Source organism: Myodes glareolus, chromosome 4 (genome assembly GCF_982192425.1).
Source record: "Myodes glareolus chromosome 4, mMyoGla1.1, whole genome shotgun sequence".
Taxonomy (NCBI): Eukaryota; Metazoa; Chordata; class Mammalia; order Rodentia; family Cricetidae; genus Myodes; species Myodes glareolus.
Window position 1 is genome coordinate 18,372,757 of NC_142029.1, and position 12,188 is coordinate 18,384,944.

The 12,188-nt window shown below is 39.1% G+C and overlaps 1 protein-coding gene across 11 annotated transcripts in view; it reads left to right on the top strand.

Annotated features, from left to right (window-relative positions):
- The window catches only part of Parp6 (poly(ADP-ribose) polymerase family member 6), a 31,101-nt gene that overhangs the window by 12,235 nt on the left and 6,678 nt on the right, over positions 1 to 12,188 (top strand). For 5 of the 11 annotated variants that reach the window (XM_085689160.2, XM_085689167.2, XM_085689170.2 and 2 more), the window contains 9 exons: positions 1,013 to 1,108; positions 1,510 to 1,602; positions 2,762 to 2,887; positions 4,720 to 4,785; positions 5,701 to 5,768; positions 7,631 to 7,679; positions 7,931 to 8,043; positions 8,739 to 8,811; positions 9,426 to 9,528. In XM_085689160.2, coding sequence (XP_085545286.1) covers positions 1,013 to 1,108; positions 1,510 to 1,602; positions 2,762 to 2,887; positions 4,720 to 4,785; positions 5,701 to 5,768; positions 7,631 to 7,679; positions 7,931 to 8,043; positions 8,739 to 8,811; positions 9,426 to 9,528 — 787 coding nt within the window. The remainder of the gene's footprint in view (positions 1 to 1,012; positions 1,109 to 1,509; positions 1,603 to 2,761; positions 2,888 to 4,719; positions 4,786 to 5,700; positions 5,769 to 7,630; positions 7,680 to 7,930; positions 8,044 to 8,738; positions 8,812 to 9,425; positions 9,529 to 12,188) is intronic. The other 6 variants (XM_085689168.2, XM_085689165.2, XM_085689166.2 and 3 more) reach the window with 4 other exon arrangements.

The window sequence follows — 12,188 nt, forward strand, 5'->3', positions numbered from 1 at the left end:
TAACCAGCCCATAAACATGTGAACAGCCTGATTTATACACAAGAACAAGTAGTTAAACCAATGTTAAGTAAATAAAAATTTAAAAGCATATGTTTTAAGATATTGCTGCAAAAGCTCTAGATTTATGCCATTTTCCTTCCATAGAGTATGTGTGCCTGTGTGTTCATGTATGCATCTGTGTTTTTGACTAGGAGATGGGTTAATTGTCCTTAAGTGGTAGAAATCACTTAATCCCTGCCCTCCAGCATTTAATCTTGGATTGAATACTCTCATGACACAAATAGAAAATCTATAATGACTACAGCCACTGTAACTGATTAGTTAGTACTATTTGTTTACATGAGAACCTGTGAAATGGCTCAACTGGTAAAAGCACTTGCTGTGAAAGTCTGACAACTTGAGTTAACTCCCCAGAATGCCCATAAAGGTGCAAGGAGAGAGCTGACTCCATAAAGTTGTCCTGTGACCTCTATGTTGCCTTGTTGCCCATGTCCTTTTCTCCCTTCTAATACATAATGATGGAGACTAAAAACAAAATTTTATTTAATTAATTAGAGGGGGCATACATATGCATACCATAGCACTTATGTGAAGGTCAGAAGATAGCTGTGGAATCAGTTTTCTCCTTCTACATATGTGTCCCAGGAACTCAGGTTGACAGGCTTGATGCCACCTCCCCAAATTTAAATGCATGGACAGATCTCATTTCTTGCAGTATATTTATGAGATGTATAATATCTTACTTTATAAATGAAGACAACAAGGCTAAATGTTTCTGACTTGCCTAGTAGTTATATTTGACAGTAAATAGTAGATATGAAATGTTAACTCAAGACTTCTATGTCAAAGATCAGGCTGGTCTACTTGTATCATACAGGATTAGGAGTGTAGGGAGGCCATCAGTTTAAGTTCAGAATCTAAGCTAGAAAAGATTCAGTTATTTCCATTTTCTCCCTAACAACATGAAAGACTTCTATACTTAGAAAAGATACAGACTCTTTTCTCTTTCCAGATCATGAAATATGCAGAACAGAGGATTCCAACGTTGAATGAGTACTGTGTGGTGTGTGATGAGCAGCATGTCTTCCAGAACGGGTCCATGCTTAAGGTATAGGTCCCTGCTCTGACCATCCTACTTGGCCAAGGCCTAAAAACAATTCTGAGAACACCATTCCCCCCTAACATTTATAAGCAAGCATCTGCTATTGACCAGGGTGTACTTGGCTATTCCCAAATCTAGGTAAGTAGGCCAAACATTTAGCTATAAATTATAATCTATGTGTATATATTTAAAAGCAAGGAGCAGTGTTCTGAAAACTCAGAAAAGAGAAATCTAACTACCTTAATGATCAGAGAGAATTTTATAGGTAGACAAGATCACTCAAACTTACTATTAAGGCCTTTAAATTTTGATTGATAGTCCTCCTCAACACACACACACACCATCTCTCCCTATATCTTCTCCACACACAACCCATATCTCGCCTGTCTGTTTAATATGTCCCTTAGCCAGCTGTCTGTACTCGTGAACTATGCGTCTTCTCCTTCTACACACTGGGAGTCATGTCTGGAGCTGCAGAGGAGGTGGCTACTGGAGCAGAGGTATGAGGGAGGAAAAGGACACTGGGGAATTGGGATCAAGAAAAGTAGAAGAGACCAGGTATGGTGTCAGTGTCTTTAGCCTCAGGATTTAGAAGGCAGAGGCAGGAGGATCTTTTGAGTTTGAGGCCAGTTTGGTCCGTAGAGTGAATTCCAGTGTAGTCAGAACTACAAAGTAAGGCCCTAGCTCAAAACAAACAAAAGCAAAGGAAATCAGCTATTTCATTCCTTAGAATTTAATTTCTCTGGGGGAGCGGGAAGGAAGTGGGAGGAGAGGAGGAAGTGGAAATTTTGATTGGTATTATTTATAAAGTAATTAAAAAAAAGAATTTAACTTCCAAATATGCTTTCATACTTAATGGTGCTCTCTAAAGTATAAAGCTTATAATCAAACTAAAATGGATAATGGACTCAATAGGAGGTCCATCAAAATCATGGCATATCCTTACATTGAAAATACTGAGCGGCTATTATTTGTACACATAAAATTGTAATGCACAGTTGTGTCCAAAATCAAATACCAAGTCAGGCTTGTTGTGGCATGTTCCTTTAGTTTCCTAGCTGCTTGGAGGACTGAAGCAGGAGGATTGTTTGAGTTAAAGAGTTGCAAATGCTTAGCATAGATGAGGTCCTCAGTTCATTCTTCACACCTTTCCCCAAGAAGGAAAGAACAGATACTATTTGTATATCAAAATATCTTGGAAGGATATTCACCAAATTTTGTAGTTACTTGGGAGCAGATGAATTTGTTTGGTGGATTGGGGATGGTATCTCTTTTCTTTTATCATTTTGCTAATATTTTGACTTTAGGTAAAGATTTATTTTTATGTGTATAAGTGTATGTATATATGTGTACCATGTAGGTGTTGGATACCCATAGAGGTCAGAAAGGGTTTTAGATCCTCTAGAATTAGAACTACAGGCTGTTGTGAACTGTCATGTGGGTGCTAGCAATTGAACCATGGTCTTCTGTAAGAGCATCAAGTATTCTTATCCATTGAGCCATCTCTCTAGCCCTAGTATTTGAATTTTTATAATTTTGTATTTTCTAATTAGAAAGCCATGAAAACATTTGCCTTAAAAAGGGTGGGAACATTCTGGAGACCACTTGACTCCCAGAACTGGGCAGTCATTTAGTTCTTCCCCTTTCTTTTTTCCTAAGGTGGTAGATCTGCTGGTGGCCATGTGTAGAGCAGCTTTGGAGTCCCCTAGAAAGAGCATCATCTTCGAGCCTTATCCGTCTGTGGTAGACCCAACTGATCCCAAGACTCTGGCCTTTAATCCTAAGGTATAGTTGTTGGGATTAAAGGGATAAGGGACAGAAATGGTGGGAGGTTGTTTTCTAATTCCTATATACACAACAGATCTAATGAAGGACAGAAGAAATGGAACACTTGTTTCTTGGGTACTCTTGAACACTGGGGTTAATTCGACAAAATAGCTGGGCTTGTCAAAAGAAAGGAAAAAAATTAGTACCTGTTATATCATGATGGAAAGAATATAAGCTTGGGGCTGATGTGGTGGCATGTGCCTATAATCCCAGCACTTGGAATACTGAGACAGGATAATTGCTTAGAGTTTAAGGCCAACCTGGGTTACATAGTAAACTTCAGGCTAGTTTACTCTAAGAGTGAGATTATGACTGGGAGGAAAATAAAGCAACAGTGAAAGAGTGTAGGCTTGATGGGAACCAGCCAGACATGGACTCCACCAGAGGGTCATTGATGGGAACCAGCCAGACATGGACTCCACCAGAGAGTCATTGGCTTTCTTGTTGAATAGTGCTAGGGAACGTACTTCATCTTTCTCAGTTTCAGCTGTCTGCCTGTAAAAGGGGGTAGGAGTTATTTTGTGAACTGTTACAAAAATGAGAGATAATGTATATGAAATACCCTGTGAGGGGGTTCTCTGGAGAAATAGTAGGCTGTGGATGACTATAAATATATTCCATTCATTTACATGTGAATTATAGGGGATTTTATTATGAGGAATGGTCCCACCTAATTAGGGAGGCTGAGAAGTCCCCACATCTACAGTCAGTAAACTAGAAACCCTAGAGAGTCTGTGATGAATTATGTTCCAGTTCCAGTTCAGAGACCTGAGAACCATGTAGGCTCAAGACCCAACAGGGCCAGTTTTGTAATTCTTTCAAGTATAAAGCCAGGAAAAGGCTGATACCTCAACTTGTGAAGAATACCTTTTTATTCAAGGGCCAGGATTGGGGAAGATTAGCTTTCTTATTTTATTTGGGTCTTTTTTTTTTTTTTTGGCTATATGAGATCCTTATTAAGGAGGACAATCATCTTTGCCTAGTCTAGTCATTCAGCTGTTAATCTGAACCCCAAAACACCTTCACAGAAAAACCCAGAAACCATGTTTGACCAAATAAGTAGGTACTCTGTAACCTATTTGAATTGACTTTTTTAATTTCTTTTTTCTTTCTTTTCTTTTTTTCCTTTTTTATCCCCCCTCCCCCGCCCCCAGCAACAGAGGAGTGGGATTTCAAGACAGGGTTTCTCTATGTAGCTCTGGTTATCCTGTAATTTGCTCTGTAAATCAGGCTGGTCTTGAACTCAGAGATCTGCCTGCTTCTGCTTCCCAAGTGCTGGGATTAAAGGCGTGGACCCCCAGCTTTCAAACTGACTTCTAAAATTAACCATCACAGTACCTCATTGTTTTCTGTCAGTAGTATATATTGGATATAATACTAGATTTATACATCTATTTAATTCTGAGAACATCTCTGACAATTGCCACAGAAATAGTATTTTTATTTACAAATGAACTGAAGTATAGCTCAATGTAAAGCACTTACCAGCATATGTGAGGGCATAGGTTCAATCATTAGCATCACCAAAATCCTGACATGCAAAAATCAGACAAACAGAACACCCCCTGTCATTTGCAAACAGGGCTTGTAATAGTTTAAGGTGTTCCACAAATTACCCAGATAAATACATAACTAGTAAAAGGACTAGTATAAAACTCTAAAGTTTCCAAATAAAGCTTGTTTTTTTCCATGGCACACTTGAGTGTAGACTTTAACTGCCCTCTTTTTCTTTTTTATTATCATATCTTTGTACTGCTTCTAATTATTTTCTTCCCATTGATTATCAACAGAAGAAGAATTATGAGCGACTTCAGAAAGCTCTGGATAGTGTGATGTCCATTCGGGAGATGACCCAGGTATTTTGCCTTCTCTTTGCCTAGTTCAGCCCTCTTTCCTGCTTGTAATTCACAGGAGTAGGGTAAAGATTTAGAGAAGCTACTCAAATTCCTATGTTTTTCTTATGTTCCCTTTGTGACCATCCCAGTTCTTATTCCTGTTTTATTGGCTTTCTTACCCTATTTCTCTTCACTCCTAGTCTCTCTCTTTCTCTCAGTCTTTATCTTTGCTGCAGATTCCTTCACAAGTTGTTCATGTTTCAACTTTTTTCATAGTCCTTGGAGAATTAGAGAAGCTAGGGAAAGACTTCTGCCCAAGGTTAGGAGGGTGAAGAGGGGACCTGGAGATAAGGAGCTAGATCCAGGGACTGCATCTTCTGTCCTTCTGGGCGGCGGCGGGGGGGGGGGGCAGCCACACGGAGCAGTGATCATCCTTTGACTCAAGGCTGTCCCTCACCAGCTTTCCCACCCCTCGTCTGCAGTCTCTGCATGAATAGACATTCATTTGTACTCATATTTACAGGTGGGCCTCTTCTCAGCAAATCCTATATATCACAGTGTAGTTAATACAGAAGTTATACCTAGAAGGGATGATTTACTATTAGAAAGACTGTTTTATGTGAAGATTTGCCACAGGATTCTTTATCCTATTCTTTGGGGAACATTGATTTTATTTATTTTTTGATTTATAAGCAGCATTTTTAGAGCTATAGTAGTTTCATAAAATGAGGGAGACCCACCTGCATGTTGCTTTGTAAGCATCTTCAGTCATTTTCATATTTATAAGTCTTGCCAACCTGACTGGGCCTCCTTAAGGGTGGGAACCCCTTGTCTTTGTTCTTCCAATTGCCTAGCTTGCCTTGGCTCAATAGTCTGTAGAGAGTGGGAGGGGTCCTTCCTCTCCTGGGAGATAATCTTATGGCCATTGTCTTTCAGGGCTCATATTTGGAAATCAAGAAACAGATGGACAAGCTGGATCCCTTGGCCCATCCTCTTCTGCAGTGGTATGGATAGAATGGCTCAGGCTTTGTATGGGGTGGGGAAGAAAAGAGGCATCTATATGTTCTCCTAGAGGCATTTCAGCATTCTTTGCAAGGCTCTTTATTATATTATATTTTTCTTGGTGTTTTGCTGACAAGCCTTGACTTGACAGTAACTATAAAGAGCTCACAAATTCTGACATGATTTTTCAAGCTTTAAGTATTCCATATTTCCCCAAATGTTTGTTTTCTTACTTAATTCTTTTAGTATAAGATTTTAAAAAAGTGTGTGTATTTAGCTTGGTAGTGGTGGTGCATGCCTTTAATCCCAGCACTTGGGACGCAGAGACAGGTAGATCTCTGTGAGGCCAGCCTGGTCTACAGAGTGAGTTCCAGGACAGACTCAAAGTTACAGATAAACCCTTTCTTGAAAAACCAGAAGAAAAAAAAATGTGTGTATTTGTCATGCACAACATGCATTACGTAATGGTTCATTAGAGTTTTTGAGTGCTAGGCTATTGCCTATTATGACTCAGCAATTCTCAAAAAATTAATGTTATTAACTATAGTTGCCATTAGTAGGTTTTCAGTTTTTCAGCTTAGTTTTCTGTGTCCAAAGAAATTCATCTTTGTCTTCTATCTTCTTCCCTGATGAAGAGTGGCTAGAACCAGATGCACTGTTGTTTCCTACTGCTAGCAAAGAATTGGGGTGTTCCATTCCTCTCCTTCCCTCCCGCTGATCTTTTTTACCTTACAACTTCTCTTTCTAGTTTGCCTCCTTCCAAGTCAACCCCTGACACTAAGAAGCCAGTGCAGTAGATTATTTCCTCATAGCATGAGTAATTACCAGATATAGACTTCTAAAGTAGCACTGTAAATTATGGTGAGAGCCTGGAATTGCCTAGTTGGTGAAATACTTACCATATAAGCATGAGGACCTGAGTTTGATACCTCTCACTCACAAGAAGAGACAGGTGTGATGACATACATTTGTAATTGCAGCACTGGGAAGCAAAGATAGGCAGGTCCCTGGGGCTTTTTGGCCAGCAAGAGTAGTCTAATCAGTGAGCCTCAGGTCCCGGTCAGACTTGTTTCAAAAAACAAGGTGGACATCTCTTAAGGAACAACACCTGAGGTTGACTGTGGCCTCCGTGGGCGCACTTGTATGCATACCACCTGCCCAATGCACACTTGCATATACATACACAAAAATTTATACAACCACAAAATAAGTACACTGTATCCACTGTAGGAGATAGTACTCTTGCTGAAACCTCAGTTTTTTATGCCTTTGTTCTCCTAGTCTGTCCTTGACTCCTCAGAAAGTTCATTCTAATTTCTTTTGTTTCTCCCCCCCAATCTATATAGAGTCTTTCTATTTTCTCATTCCTGAGATCCTTTAGGATTCCTTTGAGCTTAAGCATGTTGGCTCCTGAGGCTCAGTTTTGGATTTTAAACCCCAGGCACCATTTTATCCATTTTCAATTCAGACCTCTCTCTAATTGGTAACTTCTGATTCTCTTTTTGTTTGTGGTTCTTTTTTGGTTTTTCAAAACAGGGTTTCTTTGTTTAGCTCTGACTGCCCTGGAACTCTCTTTGTAGACTAGGCTGGCCTCAAACTCACTGAGAACCACATGTCTCTGCCTCTCAAGTGCTGGGATTAAAGGTCTGTGTGATCACTGTGTTAACACAGAGAAACCTTGTTTTTAAAAAAAAAAAGAAAGAAAAAAAAAGAAAAAGAAATATCAACTATGACCTGGAAATGATCACACAATTCAGACATTGGAATCTTACTTGTAGTACCTAGATTAGAGGAAAGTTACTTCTTCAGTATAGCCTTACCACATACTTATTCTGCCCCTTCTCCTTTTTCTGTTTCTTTCCAGGATAATTTCTAGCAACAGGTCACACATTGTCAAACTACCTCTCAGCAGGGTAAGTAATTATTCTCCCTCTGTAATCTTAAAACTTTTAAGTGAGGGGCAAGGAGGGGCTCTATGCCTACTCACTGTATTGGTCCCTGATTAGCTTGGTTGGTACCGTCTGTCCATCAGCATAGTGTTTGACCCTAAACATATTTCCCTTGTTTGTAGTTAGTGTAAATCTGATTTGTTTCCTGTTTCCAACCTTTCCTTCCCTGATCTCTGTTTCTGCTCTGTTTTTTATCCCACCCCCACCCTGGGCAGCAGCTGAAGTTCATGCACACCTCACACCAATTCCTCCTGCTGAGCAGCCCTCCTGCCAAGGAGGCTCGGTTCCGGACCGCCAAGAAGCTCTATGGAAGCACCTTTGCCTTCCAGTAAGGATGGTGGAAGCTGGGCGTCAGGAAGTGGGCTAGGATAGTAGGGCCTTGGGATCTATGAGTGTTGTTTTTTCATGATGGTCAACTAGTCAGCGGTTATTTACTAAATACTACTGTGTTGGGTGCTGTAAAGGATAAAATGCTGCATGTGTCATGGTCTTTATTTTTAAACTGCTTACAATGTGGTTGAATGGACAGAATATTTTCATGTGAAAAGATACAAAGGCGCAGATTGGAAGGATAGAGTTAAAGTTGGGGGAAGAAATCCACAGTTTATGTCTAACTGTGGGAGGGAAGAAAGAAAAAAATGTTAAGGGTAATTTAGAGGAAGTCTTAGTGCTTCTTTAAAAATTGCAGTGTGACCTCTGGACTAGAAGCCATATTGAGGTCATTGATAAGTTTATTGAATTTAAGATGAAATTATTGAATTTGAAGTGTCAGAAAAATAGGCAAATGAAAATACTAAAATACTGAGCCAGGATTTGAGGGCTTAAGATGTGGGGTTAGTTGAATAACAGGAGATGTAAGGTTTAACCACACACTTTCTTGCTGCCTATGACTTTATCTGTGAACATGTTAGTCATTGTGTTTGCCCATTTGCATGTACCGTGGGTAGGGGGTGATAATAGTCTTGGAAGTACTCCTAGGAATCTTATACTATGAGGGGACATATATTCTATCCTTCCTTATAGTGGGTCCCACATTGAGAACTGGCATTCAATCCTGCGCAATGGGCTGGTCAATGCATCCTACACCAAACTGCAGGTGAGGCTGTGTCCTTTTTCCCCTTTCTTTCCACTCACTCAGCTTATGGAAGTCTGCTCTAAAATGCTTGACTATCTGTTCATGCCTCTGCATCACCATGTCTAGCCTATCTTGAGAAAGATAGAGCCTATCCACAGAGAAAGTTAGCATTGTAAATATAGAATGAATGTGGCTGTTGTATATTTTGGTTGTTTAGGTAATGGGAATTAACCTATTATTATGACAGAGACTTTCCATTTTGTGGCTATTCAAGGAGTTATTACAAAGGCTTATTTCATTGACCTGAGAAACTACTGGGAGTGGTTTTTGTTCCTCTTCCTGCTACCTTTTCCATAGTTCCTTTGTTTGAGAATCTGAAAATATATGAAGAATTGAGGTCATAAGTATGAATGCTGAGGCAATGACTCAGTGGCTCTGCTACTCCCTGTTCTCCATGGTATTAATCTTTAGTATTTTGCAAGCAAGCAGTTTAACTGAATCCACTTTTCAGCCAATCAGCTTTTCAAGAGTAGGTGCCTCGAGTTTTTTTGAATGAGTAAGAAGGTAGATAAATGGCGGGACAAAGGACTGCATAAGTGTTGTGGATGCCTAATATACAGCCATGGGGATCCCAGGCTCATGTATTCATCCTGGTGTTTCCCTGCAAGCTGCATGGAGCAGCCTATGGCAAAGGCATCTACCTGAGCCCCATCTCCAGTATTTCCTTTGGATACTCAGGTAAGCAATACTCTTTGGCCACCTTGACTCTATATTACATCCATCTGTGAACACATGAACTTTGCTGTCTTTTCTTTCATCATGGATATTTGCTCTTTGTTAGCACCCTCCCCAATTATGGATACATATTCTGTCTCTTTCTATTTTCTCTCATTAGAAATTTAGATTATTAGCCGGGTCGTGGTGGCACACACTTTTAATCCCAGCACTCGGAAGGCAGAGGCCCGTGGATCTCTATGAGTTCGAGGCCAGCCTGGTCTACAAGAGCTGTTCCAGGACAGGCGCCAAAAGGAAAAAGAAAAAAAAAAAAAGAAATAAATTTAGATTATTTATGAGACAAGGCTAGTTATTGTAAAAAATGGTAGTTTTATACAGTGGAGGAACTAGACCCTGGGGATGGGTTAATGAATAAATAGAAAACAGAAAAGGCTTTTTGTAGACCAGATTTTTTTCTTTCTTTTTTTTTTTAAACTGATTTGTGTAGTTCATGCTGTGCTTGAATTCAGTGTGTATCCAAAGATGACTTTGAGCCCCTGATCCTCCTAAGTACTGGAATTACAGCCATATGCCACCATGCCCATGTAAACCACATTTTTGATATGAGTAATTACAAATTATGTACACACGTGTGAATATTCTTGAATATAATTTGCTTATATTTTTGGAGATATTATTCTTCTCTTCCTTTTAAAATTTAAATGGTCTGTAATCACACTATTATAATAGTTACATTGAGTAGAAGAGAAAGTACTTCATTCTAGCTTCTAAGGAGATGATTCTAGCATTATTTAACTCAGAAAAAAAACTGAAGTCGGAACTCTTTTGGTCTTCCTGGTTCATGTTCCACTTTGGTCTGCTTTTGTTCTTGTTCAGTGGAGTCTCTGTCTAAGCTACAGCAAGCCATGCAGTTGCATGTCCACAATAGGAAGGCAGTTTATTCTGGGTTTTTTTTCTTTTATAGATTATTGTTTAGTATTTTTAGTAATTATGCCCATTATAGAAATAAAAAAAAAACCCACCAACTTATATATAGAATCACAGAACCAAGACAGGCAGCAGTGGTGCACGACTTTAATCCCAACACTTGGGAGGCAGAGGCAGGTAGGTTTCTGTTAGAGGCCAGTTTATTCTATAGAGCGAATTGCATTCCAGGCCAGCCAAGGATACACAGAGAGAAACCCTGTCTTGAAAAGCAAAACAAAAACAAACAAACAAACAAAAAAGGATCACAGAACTGCAAAACTAATAATCTAGTTATGGTGATAGGTTTATAAGTAATCTCAGATATTCAGGAGGCCAAGACAAGAAAATCATGAGTTTGAGGTCATCCTAGGCTACTTATTGAGATCTTGTCTCAAAATAAATTCATAAAATGCCTAGGGACGTAGGTCCACAGTGTTGTGTTTCTTAGCATACATGAAGCCTTAAGGTCAATCTTCTGTACTACAAAATAAGCAAACAAGTCTAGAACTGGTTTTAATGATAGAACAAAGGAATCAAAGAACTGGTAATAGGAGAAAGGAAAACCAGTGAGCTAATACGCTCTAGGGCAGAAAGAGCCAGATGATTCAGCTGAGTATGGTGACTCATGCCTTTAATCCCAGTCCTCAGGAGTCAAACAGGAGGGTCCCTATGAGTTCAAGGGAAATCTAAGTTACATAGTAACTTCCAGACCACTCTTGATTACAGAATGAAACCTTGTTTCAAAAACTAAACAGATTAACAAAAAGAGGGACCAAAATGTAGTTTAGTGGTGCAGTCCTTGCGTAGCATATGCAATGAGGTAACAAAACAAAAACAACTGGTAGATAGATCATGATTAGTTTAAGAAGAATGGGCACAAATATGAACAAAAATGCAAGCATCACTACAGATGTACCAAATTTTCTGAAGCTTAGGAGAAAAGTCTGTAAATGTCCTATTAATAATTTGAAACCTTTTGACAAAACATCTAGAAAAAGGTAACTTAATAAAACTGACTAAAAGAAATTAAAAATATAAATGACAACCAAACCCAAATAGTATTTAGGTGTTTTGTTTGTTTGTTTTTTGGCTGGGAATGGAACCCAGGACTTTGAGCATGATAGATAACACTCTATTTACCTCTGAATCACTTCCCTCTCCTCATAGTCTTTCTTATGAGTCTTAAACTATCAAAGAGCAGATTGTTTTAATCTTAGACAAAAATATAGAGAATGGAAAAAGGGAAGCAACTAATAAAAGTTTGTCAGGTCTGGTTGAAACTAAAGCACTCCATTCATCAGAGTACATCTTAAAGGGAATGTAAAGACAGGCTGCTAACTTAGAGAAGATACTTGTAAGATGCATAAAAACATAAGATTAGTCTTTACATGTATTCAAAAGGTGCTGGAGAGATGGCTCGGTGGTTAAGAGCACTGACTGCTTTTCCCAGGTTCAGTTCCTAGGACCCACACAGCAGCTCACAACCATCTATAATTCTAGTTTCAGGAGATTGACATCCTCTTCTGGCCTCCAAGGATATGCACATGATACACAATTATATACATAATACTTTATGTATAAATTTATTAATACATAATTTAAAGTGACAACTTAGTATGATCTTATCTCAGATTTTAAAAGAAGTGGTGGCGGCAAATGTCTTTAATCCCAGTACTGGCCAGCCTGGTGTACAAAGT